This window comes from Ceratina calcarata, unplaced genomic scaffold (genome assembly GCF_001652005.2).
Source record: "Ceratina calcarata isolate Rehan_Ccalc_2016 unplaced genomic scaffold, ASM165200v1 scaffold511.2, whole genome shotgun sequence".
In the NCBI taxonomy this organism is placed as follows: domain Eukaryota; kingdom Metazoa; phylum Arthropoda; class Insecta; order Hymenoptera; family Apidae; genus Ceratina; species Ceratina calcarata.
Genome location: NW_017175646.1, coordinates 33412 through 54146, shown reverse-complemented (window position 1 = coordinate 54146; position 20735 = coordinate 33412). Strand labels below are relative to the sequence as shown.

General features: G+C 38.2%; 4 protein-coding genes across 12 annotated transcripts in view; 2 read left to right on the top strand and 2 right to left on the bottom strand.

The window, feature by feature from the left end:
• The first annotated feature begins 161 nt into the window (after positions 1-161).
• Positions 162-9178, top strand: LOC108628208 (SH3 domain-containing kinase-binding protein 1). The gene is given in 12 exon segments (XM_018029976.2): positions 162-310; positions 1329-1389; positions 1600-1738; positions 1858-2058; positions 2188-2289; positions 6370-6528; positions 6589-7005; positions 7098-7296; positions 7493-7815; positions 7920-8018; positions 8156-8341; positions 8481-9178. Coding segments are annotated over 12 exon segments (2112 nt in total). The 5' UTR covers positions 162-186; the 3' UTR covers positions 8583-9178.
• A 2727-nt stretch (positions 9179-11905) lies between these two features.
• LOC108628194 (uncharacterized) lies at positions 11906-13839 on the bottom strand. Of its 2 annotated transcripts, none has more exons than XM_026816305.1 (3): positions 13249-13839; positions 12894-13165; positions 11906-12836 (listed from the first exon to the last, which is right to left on the bottom strand). In XM_026816305.1, the coding sequence occupies exons 1-3, from the start codon at positions 13610-13612 to the stop codon at positions 12597-12599; spliced, it is 876 nt and encodes a 291-aa protein (XP_026672106.1). In that variant the 5' UTR covers positions 13613-13839; the 3' UTR covers positions 11906-12596. The 2 variants fall into 2 exon arrangements, with proteins under 2 accessions (XP_026672106.1, XP_017885435.1); XM_018029946.2 differs by having other exon boundaries at positions 12935-13165.
• Positions 13840-13945: 106 nt separating this feature from the next.
• SrpRalpha (signal recognition particle receptor alpha) lies at positions 13946-17573 on the top strand. Of its 2 annotated transcripts, XM_018029977.2 has the most exons (8): positions 13946-14164; positions 14691-15063; positions 15433-15474; positions 15630-15771; positions 15839-15977; positions 16040-16572; positions 16632-17046; positions 17120-17573. In XM_018029977.2, the coding sequence occupies exons 1-8, from the start codon at positions 14048-14050 to the stop codon at positions 17243-17245; spliced, it is 1887 nt and encodes a 628-aa protein (XP_017885466.1). In that variant the 5' UTR covers positions 13946-14047; the 3' UTR covers positions 17246-17573. The 2 variants fall into 2 exon arrangements, with proteins under 2 accessions (XP_017885466.1, XP_017885467.1); XM_018029978.2 differs by lacking the exon at positions 15433-15474.
• Rh50 (Rhesus blood group-associated glycoprotein Rh50) overlaps positions 17336-20735 on the bottom strand; it is a 27790-nt gene continuing 24390 nt past the window's right edge. For all 7 annotated transcript variants that reach the window (XM_026816300.1, XM_026816301.1, XM_026816303.1 and 4 more), the window contains 5 exons: positions 20182-20400; positions 20020-20102; positions 18737-18880; positions 18105-18273; positions 17336-17991 (listed from right to left, as the gene is read on the bottom strand). In XM_026816300.1, coding sequence (XP_026672101.1) covers positions 17834-17991; positions 18105-18273; positions 18737-18880; positions 20020-20102; positions 20182-20400 — 773 coding nt within the window. In that variant the 3' untranslated portion in view covers positions 17336-17833. The remainder of the gene's footprint in view (positions 17992-18104; positions 18274-18736; positions 18881-20019; positions 20103-20181; positions 20401-20735) is intronic.

The following is a 20735-nucleotide window of genomic DNA, read 5'->3' as shown; positions in this document are numbered from 1 at the left end:
ACACCTTAATTAAGAATCGACGCGCATGACCGGTGGAAGTTCGCAGTTGTGAGGTGACCTTTAGTGGCGCCGAGAAAAGCGCAGGCTTCAAATCGATCCTCCACCCCCAAAGTATCTAAAGAACAACCCCCGGCCGACGACTCTCTTGTCAACCCAACAACAGTTCAAAAGCATCTGAAAGCAAACATGGCGCTGGATTTCGCAGCCACTTATAAAGTTTTGGTGCTGGGTGATTCGAACGTCGGGAAAACTTGTATCGTGCATCGTTACTGTGACGAACGTTACTACGACACTTATATATCGACGATAGGTGAGTCGCATCCTAACGAAATAATCACGCTTCCTGTCTGATGCACCTTTCCTGGGATTGATAAGCTGATTGCTCGCTATAACAATCTCTGTTTACAATGATTTTACTGAGTTAAATTGTTCATGAATGGCCGTTATTCATAGCTGATTAAAACACTTGAAAGGATTTGTCTGAAAAGAAGAATCACAATAATTGTATCAATTATTTCGATCTTTCAGTAGTAGATTGTTGACAACCGTTTATTGTTGATGTCAATACGTAATTAATAACGTTAAATAACGTATTCACAAATCTCATTAATGTTAAATTGGTAGAACATATATTTAAATGAACAGAATATACATATAGATACAGTTCTGTCTTATGACATTCACTCTTGTCAAACGTTCTGGTCTACATGTATAAAGTATGACAGTGAAATATAGTTTACGATTTAAGTTCAGATGTATTTTAAGAAAACAAGTTCGTCGTGTGGAATTTTATTAGGAAAGTTTGTCAGGTGAGATTTAAATAATGCTATTTAGCGTGATCGATCAGCTGATCCTACGGGAACGGACTTCCCCTCATAGACATCCGAGCAGATTGCGGACTTTCATACAAAATATAATGTCTAGAATATAAGATTAAAGAATGCAATTTATATACGTTTTCATTTTACTCATTAAATATCGTATAATGTACTTTGGATATTTTCTAGATTTTTCCATATTGAATTCGCTGCTCAAAATTCAATACAATTATGTTTCTTACAAATGCGTAAAAATCTGCAGGTTAATTGTTTGTGAAAAAAGATAATAATCTTTTGTTCCATTATCTTATGTCTGCGACTTGTCCGAGATACGGTATTAATAGAATTCTTTATTATAAAAATATTTTTCTTGATAATGATAAAAGAAAAAGGTTATTTATAATTCATTTCTTCTTTTTATTTATAATTTCATAAATAATATTGCCTTTAATGTAAGTATGTACCATAAAAAAAGGCGTTCTGTGATTCTTAACGACGATGAATCAACAGGTATCGATTTCAAACAAAAAATAATTAACCTGGACGGAACACCGATCAAGCTTCAAATTTGGTAAGTTTTATTCATTATTCAATCTATCTGTTATATAATTTTCAAGGTATTATTATGTGGGGCGCAGAAACCTTTCTATTTTAATCTTACCGTAAATAGAAAAGCATATGTAGAAGTATTTATAGTAAGGTATATCGTATCAATAAAATCAATCAATCAAGATTTTACTTCCATCTAACATAATTATTAATGCACTGTTGACTTCTCAAGGGACACTGCTGGTCAAGAGCGATTTAGAACGCTGACCACAGCTTATTATCGCGGAGCCATGGGTATTCTTCTGATGTATGACGTCACTAGCTTAGAAAGTTTCAATCATTTGTCCTACTGGCTACGAAATATTCAAGAAGTAAGAGACGACGTACAGCGAATTTTCGATATGAGCTGAAACTTCATTTACACATGAAAAAAGAGAATGCTTTCATTACTTCAAATTCGATGGATGACCAATGTGCTCTTGCTTTCCAGAATGCATCGCCGGACGTAGTGAAAGTACTAGCAGCAAATAAATGCGACGTCGCGAACAGGGCTGTCGACGCAGAAAGAGGGCAAAAGATAGCCGAGAATTTCGACATGCCCTTCTTCGAAGTATCTTGCAAAGAAAACATAAACATTGAAGAAGCTTTTCTCACTTTAGCCAGAAGAATACGAGAACAACGAGGACGTCGGGTATACAAATTATTTCTTATGTCCCTCGTTAGAGATTTGCGAGATGGTCGGGGTGATTCGGGCCGAGAATCTTTCTCGGTTTCAGTTGACTGATCAACTAACGCCGTTCGACCACGTTTCAAATTGCAGGCCAGTTTGTTCGAGGCTTCAGAAAGGGAAGGAGCCGAATCGATAATCAAGGCTCAATCTCCGTCTCAACAGGGTGACGCTTGGAGGTGCACATGTTAGTTCGTAGAATCGTAGGTACGGGTGGGTTCGATTAAGAAACGAAATATTCACACCGGACAAGATTTTATCTTTTCGTGTCTGCGTAAAAGAAACGGAGAATTCGCGTTGGCCCTACATGTAAGTGTACATACGCGAACAGGAATTAGGGACGGACGATACGAGAGCAGGGGTTCGAAATGAGGATTTTTGTATCGAAGGACAGATGTCGCATACGTAACGGTGCAGTCATGAACAATCACGTTCGATTATTATCTTAAAACTCTGCACCCTCGTTCTCTAATCGATTTTAAACCGGCGAATAAGTGATACGATTCGTTGCACACACAGCTCGCGTGCATGCGTACATGCGTTTTAACGTACGATTCGGCACGCGTGATTACACAAGTAGAGCGACAAGTCGTACATACATAACGAGAGCACAACTGTATTCTACGCTAAGCGATATTGCTGCAGAAAAAGAGAGAGAGAGAGAGAGAGAGGAGAGAGAAAGAGAAATTCAGCGTAATACTGGGACGAAATTCCAAATAGCGTGGTAATGAGTTCGATTTTCATTTTAGTACAGGCAAGTTCTCGATACCGATCGATGACAACTGCAGTTAATATATAACAATAGATGTCTATTTACAATCGCAATGAACGACGAGATAATTCAAGTCACGCTATTTATATAAATATACACGTGAACGTCTGGCACGCATCTCTCATCATTGTCGACGTACCGACAAGAAAGTGGTAGATAAAACTGAACTTTCGATGTTTAGATAGAAACCACAGACAGATGAAAATAGACCGAGCGCTCGAATCAGAGATTTGAAATTGACAGACTGCGATGTGCACTCCTCGTCTGGCCCAATTGTTGAGGCTCAGTTATTTATATCACATGGACCCATGACCGACGGGCTTATCTCTCTCTCAATACAAGCGGGCCAGGCAGTCGTCACTTATGATAGGAGATGCTCATCGATTTTGCTTACACTAGGCTATTGAGAGAAAGAAAATAAATGGAAGAGTTTTTTTCTTCTGTGTGAGAGAGAAAGAGAATAAAAGTACATTGGACACTCGGTCTATTCTCTTGTCTGTATGATAGAAACGAAGCAACATTCTGCCATCTATGGATTATCGTTATTTCTTACGAATAAAAAAGACAGACGAAGGGAATTATTAAGCTTTTTAATAATCGATAAACTCGTTCGTATTAATTCAAGAGGCTGACGCATATATTATAGATTTACGATATAGATGTATCATGTTCGTACTAACCAGCGAAACATACGGTGCAACCTGTACAAGAGACGTTTTATAAATTTTTCAACTCATCGTTCGTATTACGAAATATACCATATGTTACCATTTGCTTGTTAGCAATAATTTCTGCACAATTACTCGGATCAACCGTTGATCCTTTTGGACATCGTCGTTGTTCCGAAGCCCTGAACACGGTTTTTCCATTCATGGCAGTACAAAATACAAACGAAATCTCCTTATCGTTGCTGGATTACCGTTAGACTGCGGACTTAATGCAGTCAAACTGGTACCCTACGAGTTTCATTTAGTACAAAAATCCGTAGTCTAATTATCATTGTTTCGAAATCACGTTCACGATTCATTGTACGAAATTGAAAACGAAACGTTCGGATATTGTAAGCAGTACAAACAATTTAGCTAGACTCGCTTAATACTCACCTAAGGCCTAAGAGAAAAAAGGGACACGACTCGCGTATATTCAATAGATTTTTCCGTTGCTTCGAGAAATGTAATCTCGTTCACTTCGCGTGATAACAGCTTTTCGTTTATTTACGAAACAGCATACGTGGAAAATAAAAGTCTGTCAACACTATTAACCGAGGACCATCGCTTTTCCATTATCGAAAAAGCGTGCGTGCTTTACAAAAGCATCGAGATCGTTTGACATACTTAGAACGCATGTATTTATGAATTTTAATTCGAAAAGGAACTTATAAGTTTTTGTACCTATTAAAGGAAGATAACATTGTTACGGACTATTCTTGTTTCATGTACACTCGTGACGTTGACCCGTTGAGGACTTTCGATTAATGCGCTTTGATAATCATTATAAACGCATCTGGCGAATTCAAGTACTAGAATTAACAATTAAATAAGTGTATAGAAGAAGAAGAAGTCAGGCACACCGTTCGCTTGGTTCGAAGGCGCGACAATTCACTAGTAAAATCCATTAAGCTCATTAGTAAAATCCATTAAACGTGTAGAGGCACGGTACTTAATAGGTGCGTGCAAGTATCGCGCAATATTTCAGTAGGTATGCATAGGTATTGCAGTGTTTGTCTTCACGTATGATCATTATCAGCCGTATTCCTCGTTTACGCTGGCAACAAGCTAAAGCCTTTATTGTGCCTACCGACTATTAGAATGAAAGAAAAAAAGACTACATCGTCGTACTTCGGTTTAACAAAGCCGGGAATAATTCGATAAAATCCTGACAAAATGAGACTGTTAATCGAGAAAAAACGACCACGCATTCGAAGCAAGAGCAGAGTAACAACAAAATGGTTAAAGCACTGTACGTGCTTCTCGAAACCCTGCAACTTTTGTTTGGAACATTTTTTTCTACTGTCAATAAACTCACGTTACGAAAACCACCTTGTCTATTACTTACGATTAATAGGATTAGTAGTAGTGTAACAATGATGATCGAGTGATTGGGAAGCGTTATGAGTTAATATAAAAGGGAATTTGAATGCACAGTAAAACCTCCCCTCCTTATGAACGCCTGAAATTTTCTTATTTCTAGTAGAAATGTTTCGAATAAAAGTACATATTAGATTTTGATGTATTAATTGTACTATTTCAAAAACTTCATGTTACGCGCGTTAGATCGCGCCGCTACGTTTTCTAATACGGCCTTCTAAGCTTATAATTAGCATAAAACGGGAAGTGTAAAACTTTATATGCTCTGCGCATATTCGATACGTGAGGATATTTTGTGATAAGAGTAAGCAATGAGTATGAATCAGTCTCTCGATAATATACAACGTGTCACATGTCACATACTTTTCCCGAAAGCTCGTGTATTCGATAGGAATATAAGAAGCGTATTAAAAAATCGATAGGTAACGTATACTTACTCAAATTTTTCAAAATTGAACTATACGTATGTAAAAAATTACATTTTAATAAAAGATTACTACATATTCCACTTACATATCGATGACATAACAACAGTTCAATCGAGAATCTCGAGAATGGCCGGTACTCAGAGTCGTTGATTATTTTTAAGATCGTCTTAAGCACTTACTATCCCTGCTTATCCCATATTTCTAGTCCCTGTCTTGTACAGAAAACAGGTACTTAAGCAAGTGTTCAAGACGATCTTAAGGATGAGCAACCAATAAATCTTTCATGAATCATCAACTCATTCATACGTACTTGATCGTTTCTGAAGTTGCACCCATCGACGTGGCCCGCGCATTCAAGAAAAGTGAATCATGAATTACGTTTGGCGCGTTGTTTGAGTCAGCGAGTCAGCGTTAGGTTAACATGCGCAATCGCATGGTTGTTGAATGTTGAACGTTCACTCGGTAGTGCAAGATGGCCGCGTTGACAGGTATATCGAGCCGTTAACCGAACCATGGGATACGCCTAAATTTTCAATTTTACAACGACACACATTTTAATCATCGTGATACAATGTATGCTACGAGTTCGTGCAGTGATATGAAAGGTGGAGGATGCACGAGGAACAAATGACTTTGACAGACGCGCGACTTCTCGTAACTTATGCTACATTTTGTGTTCAGTCTGTTTTTTCACGGGGAAGTTAATCCGTTCGGTTCGAGCTGGAACTCGCTGTAAACGGCAACGATCCAAGGTTTCCCATTGACCTACACGCGCACAGAAACTAAACGAATTTTCATTCGACCGAAAGTGGATCCTTGTCGATTCTGTCACTCGGTACTTGACACTTGTGCTTTGTTTATGTACGTATGCACGTAAATCTTATCGGCATCGGTGTCCACAATCTGAAACTCGTCTCTGTTCATTGCATACACGAGGTTGTGATATTTGTACATTAAAAAATTCGAGTTACTGTTAGAATATAAAAAGATGGAAGCAATTGTAGAATACAACTATGAAGCACAAGAACCTGACGAACTGACTTTGAAGAAGGGAGACATAATAACAGAGATTAAAGTAATGGTCGGTGGATGGTGGGAAGGCAAATTAAAGGATAAACGTGGAATGTTCCCTGATAATTTTGTCAAGGTAACTTTTAATCAAGACAGTTAATTATCAGCAATGATAACAGTCATTTACCGAACGCAGGTGTTAGAACCATTGCCGAGTGGAACAATGAAAAGTACAGCAAGTGAAGGAGCTAGTAGCACGAAATCTGACGAGGTTCCTTTAAAGAACGGAGGGTCGAAGAGACGATTTTGTAAAGTACTTTTCCATTATGAACCTTGTAATAAAGACGAACTGACTTTGGTACCTCAAGACACGATAGAGTTTTTGGGTGAAGTAGAAGAAGGATGGTGGAGAGGGAGACTCAAAGGCAGGGTCGGAGTCTTCCCTTCCAATTTTGTATCACCACCCGTTTACGAAGAGCCAGACAAACATAAAGAACAGGAAAGTAGGAAACTGTGTAAAGTGCTTTTCCCTTACGAAGCTGCCAACGCGGATGAACTGTCATTGAACGAAGGGGACGTAATAACACTTCTCAATACAAATGCTTCTGATAAGGTACAGAATACGTTCACATTTAAGAATTTTATTGTCTTAATTAAATACAATTATTCTTTGACAACTACTTATAAATGCAAAACAATTTTCAGGGTTGGTGGATAGGAGAGTTGAACGGTCGAGTGGGTTTGTTCCCTGATAATTTCGTAGAAGTGATAAACGTTCCAACTGATCAAGATTACGATCAGAAACACAAATCAATTAAATCAGTTTCAAAGCATTCCAATTTAATGAAGAAAAACGAAAAAGTTCACTCTAAGAAGAATTTAGATATACAGGATATGCATACAGGTATTTTATTAATTAACGTAACAATCATAATGTTATTACACAGGGGAATATAGACCCGTTATCGAGCCAATGGCAATTGGTTTCAATGGATATCCTCAAGTCTAACATTTGTTATGTACATGATAAATAGATGATAAAGTGAAATTGCCCTACAAACAATATGAAAGCCATAAAATGTCGTTCTCCTGTGTTATAGAAGCAGCTAGTAAAAGATCGCTAGTAGCACCTGCAACGTCGACTTCTCCAGGAGTCGGTGGGAGTGCTGCAGAGAGGAAGAGTTTGAGTGGACATTCGATCTCATCGAGTTTGAAACGTCTCGTGGCCGATGGGGGAACCAATAATGGTAACGGAAACACCAGTGTAGCTTTGGGTGAAGAATTAGATGGGGTAGAACGAGGAGAAGGCGCACCGCTTTCGCACTTAACAGCTTCTCGAGCTAAAGCACCGCGCCGACGTCCGCCTTCATCGCAACGTTTAAGGCGTCACAACTCTGGATCAACCACAATGTCTACGACACCTGTTAGTGTTCTCGGCACTTTTCCAACAAATGAATCTATTAAACATTCCGATGACGTTCCAATTGTTCTTAGTTACCAAAACTGAACTTTTCGTTTTTGTAATAGGAGGATAATTTAGCAAACGGAAACGCTGAGACTTTGTTAGAAGAGACGGTAGACGAACCCGAAGGATTAATTGTAAAAGCGAGGAGGAAAGCACCTTGGGTAATTTAATGAACCATTATAATTAATGTCTTATAACGTAGGAAATAAAGGACTGTCCAGTGTTTCGTGGGACACCTCGTATAGAATAATATGATTAATATTTCTCTACAGTTAATGCATAAAACGTGTGTTCACAGCTAGAAGAATTGAACTTGATCATTTCAAATCAGTTGAACAAGGTAGAAGAGAATAAACCGAAGGATAAGAGTCCAAGTCAGAAAGCTGACGTATCTCCACAGCTTGATCCGACGTCAACCACTCCAGAAAGTCCTGTTGTTCCTCCTTACGTTCCATTTGCACTTTACAATCAACTATTAGAAAGGGTGAGTGATCGACTTATGAAACACTTAATTTTCTACTTACAAGCACGATTGCAAATAACCGATTAAATTTTTATGTTTTAAAAATCTGCAACGTTGCGTACAAGTTTGAATAAAAATAAATGTTTTATGTGTGAAACAGGTCATCGTCTTAGAAGAGAAACAAGAAGTGTTGCAGCAAACGCTGAAGAAGATTTTGGAGGAGTTCGTACCTGTCGCATCCTTAGCGAACCGCCCAGATTAAGGAAGATCGACATGCAAATTTTACAGTACGTTTTTCCATGCATAAAAGATAATACTACTTCGTTTTTTATTAAAAATGGAACAGTAAGTTTACAGTTATTTTTCGATCATCGTATTTATTCATGTTAGTAGCAGCACCACCGATTCGTTCTGCTAATGTAAAACAGTATTTATTTAACTCGTTTCAACAACAAAATGTTCATTGTTTCTCGTGTTCTTATTTGGTACTTTCGTATCGATTTTAATAGTTTTAGACGTGTTTTTAGTAGACGAACGATATAAAATTTCCGAATTATCTTGGACTAATTACAAAATCAGTTTTTATTATATGTTTAATCAAACTAAATCTAAACAATATTTCTATTAATACCCAACGTGTTGAGTATTATTTGACAACATTATCGATACTTCTTAAAAGTTAATGTATCGCTCAGATGTGTCTGTCTCGGAACTATAAGAATGTATTTGTACTTAAATTGCTGAATCAACGAAGAATTACATGCATACGTTATTTATGCTTCTGTTAAAAAGCTGCCTCGCATTTACAATGTAATATTACTTATTTTTAAGTTCATTTAAACGACTCAAGTGCCAACATCTTATCGAACCTTTTTTTGCATAATTTTTATAACCTCTTTAACGATATTCAGTTTCGAAGAAGTAACACTTGAACATATTATTGAGCATATCTGTTTAAAACGAAATAGGTTTAATCGAATAACTTGAAATGGTGCTACATGATATAACAATATTTGTGATATTTTATATCACGTACTAAATGAGGCAGCCAAGTACTACGAGTAATCATTTTTATCCTAAATGAAATAAAGCGAAGAAATAAGTCTAAGCTCGCTTTAGAAAAATCGTATATTAAGGGGAGATTTTCATCGGTTCTAGCTCCAGTCAGGCTATTTTCTTTGGACGTAGAGTGTCAGTAGCTCTTAAAAAGATTTGTATAATACGACGAAAACATGTGGAATATTTCATGTTCATTAACACTAGAACTACCGGCGATTGATGTATACNACACGTTTCAGCTGGACGTAGTTTATTTAAGTGGGATGTAACTACATAGTATGTGATAACTATGGGATATAAAAATTTCTTTTGTATACGTGCAAAGAGACACTGTTCAATTTTGGCAGCTTTAAAGAACCTAGCCGGATAAGGTCGGCCGTTGACTCAAATTCAACTCACCGATTTGACCGTCTTATCCGGCTAGACTTTTAATAATTAATAATTGCATTTATTTATTTCATTCAGCAGTCGACGTATTGACTGGATAAAAAATATCTGTACTTGCTTATAACTTAACGTAGGACAGTTTTAATTAACGAAAGAGTTTTACATAATTATATCTATACGCAAATGTATTATAATAATAATTGTCAGTGTGCTATAAAGAATTTTTGTCCTGACTTATGCTTACAATAAACGAGGTCCTACTTGAAAGTACTTTATGTAGCATCCGTCCCTGAGTTTAAGACGGTAAGGGCACAAAATTCGTTGCGTGACAGAGCTCAATATATATTGTTTCTTACGTTTTTAAAAAAAAAACAAATTATGCAGCTTGCGATTATTTATACCGACTACGTTTTCGTATAATTTCTCGCAGATTTCTTTTTATACTGTATTAGTGTACATATGAAAATAATGTATATGTTTATGTATTATATATGAATATGAATGTTGTGCGAAGTATACATCTAATTTCTCATCGATCATGTTGAATAAATGCAGTAAATGGAATAACACGAAATAAATCATATTAAATTGGTAGTTTAGTCGAATTCAATCTGAACGATTATCAGCCAAATTGAATATGTTTTTCAAACATTATCATGTATTTTATAGCGTTTATATGCTTCTTGTAGAAAATGTAAACGAGAGAATGTACTGAAATTGATTTGTTCTAAATGCATTTATTACGTTACAGACGTAGAGGATGGAGCAGCTAAATGGGATCATTTAAATGTCTCCCTTATTTACTACTAGAATCTTCCTCTGTGGGTTTCTCTCATCGCATCTCATAATGTGGAAATATAGAAAGTGTCTCAAATGAATGAATTTTCTTAATAACTCGTTTAAACATCTATTCATTGAATATGTTTAGCTGGTCCATCCTGTATTTTCTATAATTTTGTACACGATCGATTTAGTTTCTAAACAGCACAGTATATTGACGTACATGAATGACTGATATCACTCCATACGAAGTAAATCCTTTTATACTTTTATATATTAGCGGAAATATGGCTTTAAACTAACGTTTCTATGTCTTAAGGGAACGAAGAGTTTTCACATTTCAATTCCTAACATTTTTCCAGTTGAATAATACGTGACAATAATAGTTCTAAGAAGTTTTGCAAAAATGGTCATAAATCATGTCAAATATTGATTACACTTCATCATTTGACACTTTTTTTTTCTTTAAATATCATAGTAGATATGGAATACAAATGTATGGTGGATGTAGATGTTTGTACATTCTTCAGGGTAAATTAACTTCTTCGATATTGGTTCATTCGATTTAAATTTTTGTTAAGAAATTAGGAGGATTAGTTTATTACATTGTGAATAAAAATGTCTCTTTTAGACAAGTTTGGTTCTATGTAATAAATTAGTCCGTCTAATTTATGAATACCAATATTAAAAAAGTTATTCTACATTAAAGAGTACGTTAATATCTTCTACACTTACTGCATATGTATAAACACTATAAACTATGAATTAATTACATAGTTATCATTTTCAATACAAAATAATGCTGTCTTCCTGTAAAAAACAATGCTGTCTATTACACAACGATTTTTTTTTTCAAATGGAGTAATGTCCGTGACATTAACAAACATTTTTCTACAAACGAAACTGTTTCAAGCTTGTCTGAATATTTTTATACATTTTGCACCATGCTTTTTAATTTTGTTCACAGTTTATTTTAAATAGGAGAGTTGGGACTTTTTACAAAATGCACGTTAATTATTTTTTTTTATTAATAGTTAATACGAGTTCACCTAACAGAAATTGGATTGATATTTTTACCTTAGAGAATGCAACTGGTAATTGATAATAGTATTGTATTAAAAATTAGAAAGCATAGTACTCCGGTATGTTATTTCATTTGGAATTACGTAGACTTTTCCATTCTTCATTGCTTAGTGCACAAATGCAGCTCTGTGGAGAATAGGGTGACCTTACCTCTTAACGCTAGAACCACCGATCCAGTAAAAATGACAGGTTTTTAATGAAGAAATGCATATGTACAAAAAGTCTGTAGTTCTGGCGTTAATGACCTATTGAGAAAACTAAGTGGACACTATTTACACTCTGTGTATATATACTTGCATAATATCTTCAAACTTTATCTTCTTATCTTGGATTACTAATGCTTGCAAATGTTATTAAGCAATGAAACTTGATATAATCAAATTGGTATTATACATACAAGTAAATGATAAAGTGTTTAAATGATAAATGAAGTATTGGTACTGCTTAATGAATGTACTTAGACATTAAGTAATTAGAAAGCATGTGATAGAGGATAAGTAAATACTGGAAAAGATACAATTTTTATTGGTACGTAGTTTTAGAATTGTATATAATCAAAGAAGAGTGAGATGAATTGTATTTTCCTTTTTATCGAAGCCGCGCACACATTTTCGACATGTAAATAATTTTATTAAGTACAATTCTTCTGTGAATAATAATTAACCGTTGTAACCGTATTAAACTTCTGTACATAACTAATATTTGCGTTCTTAATGCATATTCGATTGAGTAAATAAAGTAGAACCTTGGATCGCGAGCGTAATTCGTTCGGGAAACGTGTTCGTATTCCAAAGAGTTCTTGTATCAAAATTTCCCCATAAGAAATAAGATAAATCGGTCCAGAATATCAAAATGCTTCTGTTTATTGTTGTTCCAAAATACTCACTTTGCTCTTTGTTAATATTTTAAATACAATTCATTTTAAATTATATATTATGTAGAGTTAATGCAATTGTTACTTAAACCATTATATACAATTAATTAAATTATTGAAGTATATAAAATTACAGTAATAGTTACCAGAATAGTTTCTATCGATAAGTCGGTGGGATTTCACAAATAAAGGATAACGTGCTGTCACAGGATATGACTTTCCAGAAAGGACCGGGTTGCGATTTAATCGGCTGTACCAAACCGACGCATCCTTTCGAATGCGTTGGTTCACCCTTTCCCCATGCACGATAATTAAAGCACGACAGCGTTTCATCTAAAAATACAATATTCTTCATTATATAAGCCATAAAATTATTTTCTGATACAAAACTAAGTTTCCACTATTGTAATTGATATTTTTAAAAAGTTCACTGAATTCATTGGTCCAAAATTTATCGTTGTCACGCTTGCTAAGTCCAACGAAAGCAGGTATGTTCAATGAAATATACTTCGCCAGTCCGTTGGTACGTTCCTCACTAATTATGTGAGCAAGCGAGGCATTCATCTTTTGGCAAGCATTCTGAGCTTGACTGTAATTCAAGTTGTTGCTTGAGAACACGAACATTCCTGTCCTGGGGATGCAGGCCAACGTAAAGCTAGAACCTAATAACCATTTCTTAAAACGCCTCCTTTCAATTTATATTATTCTAGTTAATAATATATGACTGTTCATTCAATTGATTTACCAGTTACAGGAATGAAGCTTGGGTACGTGCTGTAGTATTTGTAATTTCTATTTTTCTCCAGAGCAGTGAAATTGTGAACCTCGGGGCACTGAAGTGCTTCGCATATTTTCCTCGTTACCTTGTTACCATGATGCTTCATTTCTAAACCATAATTAAAAGCCAACGCTCTCTTCGTCAAGGCGAACTTCCTGCACTCATTCACAGTTTGAACCACTGCCGAAGCGAGTATGAACTGATTCGAGCGCGCGTGAGATTTCATTAATTTATAATATGGTAATCTTCGCGAATTAATTTCGCAACAATTGTCGCACGCGAATGACTTCAATATTAAACATGCTATCGAATATACAAGCAATCTTTTCATGTTTAAGCGTCAGATCTGGTCGACTATGTGGCGTTACGGAGAACTCTATGCTTTGTAATTGATTACATAAAAGCAACTGGATGTCGGATGCTAATTAACTTGTATGTTAAGAAGATATGTGTACAATATCTATGGAATTATGATTCATGTAACTGACATTGAAATTCGATCATTTGTGGATCAAAACAAGTCATTTCCGCACTTGAATCAAGTGTAATTAGCGCTCTTTTACTGTACGTGCTTGAAAGTTCTTCGTTCTGCGCATGTTCGTCCCACTGCGAGCCGCCATGTTTGTTTGCGGCTCCGCGCAAGCGTAATAGAGTGCCAGTCTGTATGAGATCGTGGTCTGACGTGTACAATAATCAAATTGCACGGTCACCAATAGGTTAGATAGTAACGTTGAATTGTAGAGTTATTTTCTAATTGAAATCCATCATGCTTGATTTATTTACGATATTCAGTAAAGGCGGGATAGTGCTGTGGTGTTTCCAGAGCACCTCGCAGATGTTCGCTCCTAGCGTTAACGCGTTAATACGAAGTGTCATATTGCAAGTAAGTGTATACTTGTCAATGGTATTTTCTTTTTTTAATTCTCTGACATCTACACGGAATACTATTAAAGATATGATTTTCATGATGAGCTTGGATCAATCGGGAGAACGGAGTAATATCTTATGTAAAAAAATAATTGAGTTACGAACGATTTGTTAGATCGTTGCAGACTAGCTGACAGTTTTATTGCATTTCCATAAAAAAATGGTAGGACACGAGACTCTGACCAGATGGCAAAACGTGACACGCGTCCAGTTAACGTCTCGTAATTTAGAAATATTCTTGGATTACTAACAGATCGAAAGATCGTGCTACACGTGACAGGTGTTTACATTTCATTTTCACAGATGATGAGAATCTATCATATTTTGTCATCTGATTGAAAGATGATTACGTTTCAAAATGTTCTGCAACACTGCTTATTTATTTATTTATTAATGAATGTTAATTGAAACGTTCGACTGCACGAGACGACGTGGAACGATCTAATAAAATCCTCTGACGATCACATTGCCTTTTGTTCCAGGAACGTACAGGAAATCATACCTTTGAATACGATTCCTTGCGATTACAATACAAACTCGACAATGAGTTCGAACTGGTGTTTGTGGTCGCGTACCAGAAAATACTACAGCTGTCGTACGTCGACAAATTTTTAAACGATGTCCATTTGGAATTTAGAGATCGATTCAAAAATGAACTGGAGAACTCGGCGTGGTTCTACGATTTCGACTTTCGTACGAACTACGAGCACGTACTCGCGATGGCTGAACAATGGGCACGGACACAGGCAAAGATACCGAAACAAATGCGTACGTTCGACGAGAGCCAGAAATCGAAGAAAACAGTCGCCAGCATGATCGAACGGAAGGACGACAAAGATAATAATAAGAAGCAGGGTAAGCGTCGATCGCGGACTATTCTTAAACGGCACTTTCATTTGTTTCACACACTTTAACGTACCAACGTAGTGGGGCTGGAAGTAGGAATACTTACAAGTTTCGACCTTACTGTAATTTCTGTATATTGCTTGTATGTGTCATTTTTTATATTTACGATGGTTTTATTATTGAACGCTCGCGAGGTTTAACGGTACAGTTCTTTGGTTCCTTTTATTTCGTTTTCTACCAGTCGAGTATCTTAAGCTGTTGAGGATGTCTGTGCCCAGGATTTAATGTAGAATCACAAGCAATTTTCATTTAGGTAGTAATATGTCGTTTCCAATGTGGGTATCACTAACAGGAAATGGGGATCTTCTTCGCTTCTAGGTAAAAGGAAGAAGGGAGTTAATACTAGTAAAGATGATCAAAGTAAGTGGCTCCGGATTTTACATGTGTAAATTGGGTGTAAATTAATTCTCCGCTATGTAACACGAGTTAAACGTTGAACAATTAGGATGAACAACTATTGAATTGAAATCGTTTTAAGTAATTTGTACGTTTGTTAATAATCTACACGTTCGCAGTGAAAGTTCAAGAGATTCCGAAACAGGATCCACCGAACGACGAAGAGAATCATAATGGTGAAATAGACGAGGAAGTTTTATTAGCGAATCGTATAAAATTGGCTCAGAAACGAAACAATCAAAAGAAGAAAATCGACAAGCAGTAAGTCCCGTGGAACAGGAAGTCGCTTTTCATTTACGTTTACCGTAAAGCGATCGCGTTTCTTCAGGAAAGGTCAGAAAGCTGAGAAAGCCGGTAAGAAACCCCGCGTATGGGAATTAGGTGGGACCATTAAAGATCTCGCTGCCTTGGAACGTACCAAAGATAAACCGGAAGAGAGCGGCGATTACGTCGGAGCCGATATAACGGTAAACGAACGGAACGTCTGTCTGATCGACACCATCACTGATCGTTCGAATCGCATTTTCAGTTGGTTGGCCAGATGAAAGGTGGTATACGCGATATCGTAGTCGAAAGTGATTCCGAGGATGAATCCGAGGAAGAGATAGAGAGTTCAACGCCGCAAGTACAAAAGAAAAACAACAGCATGTTCTCAATGTTCAAGAGTTTGGTCGGTAACAAGAGCTTGAAACGTGACGACATGATTCCAGTCTTGGAGAAGCTGAAAGATCATTTGATCACGAAGAACGTGGCCGCTGACATTGCTCAGAAGTTATGCGACTCCGTCGGCGTGAAGCTCGAAGGGAAAATGCTCGGCACGTTCGACAGCGTGGCGAGCACCGTTAAGGCGACACTGACCGACGCCTTGGTCCAGATATTGTCACCGAAGCGGCGTGTCGACATCCTGCGAGACGCGATGGAGTCGAAACGGAACAACAGACCGTACGTCATGACCTTCTGCGGCGTGAACGGCGTCGGGAAGTCGACGAACTTGGCCAAGATCTGTTTCTGGCTCATAGAGAATAATTTCCGCGTGCTCATCGCGGCGTGTGACACATTCAGGTAATTTTTAAATGACTATTTCTCTTTTGAACGTATCACCGAACGAATTTTTATTTCAGAGCCGGTGCGGTCGAGCAATTAAGAACGCATATGCGCCATTTGAACGCTTTGCATCCGCCAGAGAAACACGGGAATCAAACGATGGTTCAACTGTACGAGAAAGGCTACGGGAAGGACGCTGCTGGTATTGCTATGGAGGCGATTCGTTTCGCCAAGGATTCCAAGTTCGACGTTGTTCTCGTGGACACCGCTGGGAGAATGCAAGACAATGAACCGTTGATGAGAGCCTTGGCAAAGCTGATCAAAGTGAACGAGCCTGATTTAGTGCTTTTCGTCGGCGAAGCCCTCGTTGGGAACGAGGCCGTCGATCAGTTGGTGAAGTTCAACCAAGCTCTGGCCGATCATAGTCAATCCACTAATCCTCATATCATCGACGGCATCGTGTTGACCAAGTTTGATACAATCGATGATAAGGTACGCAATCTTTTTGTTTAGAAACTTCGAGTCTCTCGCGAACGAGGAAATTTATTTTCGTTGTTATTTGCAGGTAGGCGCGGCGATTTCTATGACGTATATTACTGGACAGCCGATCGTTTTCGTTGGAACTGGACAAACTTACACCGACTTGAAGTCGTTAAACGCGAAGGCGGTGGTGCACGCGCTGATGAAGTAACTTTTAACTTCGTTCCATTATACACACAAATCGGAGAAGGATGTGAATGGATTGTTATTTATAAATTCAGGGAATGAATCATTATTACTATTATCGTCTCCGACATTATTATAATTATATACAAAGAAGTTTAGCAAAAATAATATATCATGGTGTTTTGAAAGACGTATCGTTCTTGATTATCATGGGCTACCACTCTTTACAAATTCTTTTCGTACGCCAGGCGATCTTTGATCCTAGAAGACGCATACAGATTTGTCACCGTATCGATTTATAGACTTTTTCTAAAAAATATAAATAATGCGATTAAAGATGGGATACTATATAATCATTGTACGCTTCATTTCTCCCGACACGATACTTTCTCACCAAACGAAACTAAGTTCCTCAGCCGTACTTAGAAATCATACGACTTCGCACTCTAATCAGCTACGCTACATGTATTGATCTTTTACTTTTCACGTTTTCTGCTACCTGTTGAACGCTCGGTCGGTACGTCGACCGTTTTCTACGAAACATTACCGCATCGGCGATTTGTTTAAACGAACATAAAAATCCTTATTTTACGATAATAGAAAACGATTCGCGTCAGATGTGACCCATCGGCAACTGATCGCCGCTACTGCTGTTTCTTTCTTTCTTCGACTCGTTCGACGATTCTTCTTCTTCCAACTCCCAATGGAACTCGTCATCGAATTTCTGTTCCTCGTCGACGGAACCGAAGATCGACACACGCATCATCATACCTACGCAGGAAATTTTATTACTCATGCTTCGACGCTGGTCATATGAAAACGTGATTAAAAAACTCGTTCCGTTTAGTGAAGTACTGCAGCTGTCGCGTAAAAGAAACGGATACCTGTTATCAATCCTGAGACAATAGCGATTCCCAGAGTAATCGCGAGCGCGAACAGTTGATAAGCAGCCTGTTGTCCAGCTGTCCTGTCTAGTCCGGGTGGCGTCATGCCATGATTATCCGTTATCTCTGCCAGCCTCGGTCCAGAGCTGGGCGTCCTCGCAGGAAAGATCTAACGAACAGTAACAAGACTTGGCACGAACACGAAACGAGCAGCACGGCGAGTTCTTGATTATTACATAAAATACTGGGATCGTCCTTCATTAAAATCAACGTGAGAAGTAAAAGATAAAAACGGATTACGCGACGACTAAGATCTTAATGGGTGGAATTCGCGATTCTGAAGTTTCCGTGACATAGGGGAGCCAGGACAAACATCCCGGAGCGACCACCGGCCCCCGCCCCCCCCCGGAAAGTCCAAGTTCCCTCGGCAAACAACGACAGTGTAGCAAGTTTCTTGCGCTCCCTCTGACGTTTGTTTCGCAGCCGATAGATTAAGCGATCTCTCGGAAGCTTTTTGTAGTCGAGTGGACGGAAGTTCCGCGCACTTAGCGGCGACTCCCGTTCAATTCCGCTCGAGATTCAGCATCGTCGCGTCGATTAGTCCTACGTTATAAAGGGAGAAATCCGCGTACCTCGTACAGGGAATAATTGTAAGAGGCTTCCGTGGCCAGGCCGGACATCAACGCGCCGAAAATTCCGCCCAGGACGCCTGGCATACCGTGGAGATTATGCACACCGCACGTATCGTGAATCTTCGCTCCTCTTTGGATCAACGGCTGCAAAAACGGGTTGAAAATTCAGATTAAACTCTTGATTCGAATGTATGGGTTGGAGAATAAGTTCGTAGCGTTTTTACTGAAGACATTTATTTAAACAAAAAATAATAATTATATGAATAAGTTAATCAATTATAGAATCGTTTTATGATCGCAGTTCATTTTTTCCGCCAATTCACGACTGGTTTGGCGACCGTTCTCCTTCAAAAGTGATTTGAGACGTTCTTCATCGAATTCAGAAGGCCTTCCGCTGCGGGACGCGTCATCGACGTTAAAGTCGCCATTTTTTAACTTTGCAAACCATTTCCGTGCTGTAGACTCGCCTATGACACCTTCTCCATACACGTCGCAAATGTCCCGGGCTGCTTCGGCAGCTTTTTGACCTCGATGAAAAGCAAAGAAGAGCAGGTGTCGAAAATGTTGATTTTTGCCTACTGGGTATTCCATTTCTAAGCCTCAAAACTAATAAAAAATTAAATAACTCAAAAATACAATTAACATAGTTTTGTAGAGCAGAAAGAGTTCTATCGAATGAATACTTACCCGTTGCCAAACAGCAAACAAATCGTTGTAAAATAAAAGAAATTATAAAAACGCTATGAACTTATTCCCCAACCTAATAAAATAAAACTGGTATCGATTATGTGATCACGAAGAATTACGATGGTCCAAGTATAAAGGTTTTTATCGGGGAGGGAGGAAAATCATCGACGTAGGAAGTTGTTTAATCTGTGTTTGATCTGTGCGTGGTCGGAAGTTACACCGGAAACTGCACCGAGGGGGAAAAGAACCAGGACTTGAAGAACAAAGTACATAAAGAATATGGAATTAGCGGAGCGTGATGAATCGGGCAGGGGATGATTAAAAGAACTTTCGACGAAACTTTTCCGCGATGATTATCCGTCTTGCGCGTATCTTGCTAAGTCAATATCACCGGCACGTGGTACTTTCTTTCACCGATCGGGTGTAAAGCGAGATAAAAGTTTCCCTATTGACACTACTAAATATAATGAATCTTCCATTCAACCCTTCCCGTTTCTTCGCCGTTCGTTCGCTCGATACGCGATAAGAAAATAAATACTAAGTATATGAAAGTCTGCGAGGGATTTGAACATTAAAAAGCGATAATTGTTAATTACCGTCAGATACTTGTAGCCGAGGACGCTAAACAGTCCGGCGAGAGCGCCTATGACCACGGCGCCCACTGGCTCGCACATCATGCCTGTGTTTATTCAGAAAATGTTAGACGCGCAGCAAACCCAAGTCTCCGAGTAATTAGGTGGCGGTCGTCTTGCACCTACCTGCCGCAGTGCCGATGGCCACACCGCCGGCCAGCGTCGAGTTCTGCACGTGGACCATGTTGAACTTGCTGTCCTTCGACACCAGACCGGAGGTGGCGAACGCGATCACACAGCTAGCCGAGATCGACAGAAGGGTGTTTATAATGGCCCTTTGCTGGCTGTCTCCTTGGAGGGCTGCGCTGTTGAACGACGGCCAGAACAGCCACAGGAATACCGTTCCTGTCAAAGCAAACGGCTCCTGAACGACGCTAAAAATACTCGTACTTTAATCCGTTCTACTGGTACACAGTACGATTCGATTTAACTAAACTATCTATTTACGTACCTCGATACGGAAAAGAAGAACCAACGATCGAGGTCACTCGATAATTAAATACTATGGCCGGTATTCAGAGTCGTTACTTATTTTTAAGATCGCTTTAAATATTTGCTTAACTCACCATTTTCTGTATACAACAGGGATTGGAAATATAGGATACACAGAGATAGCAAATTCGATCTTAAAGATGTATTGCCTATACAATCAATCCCAAAAGTTTATGCACTTTAGAAAC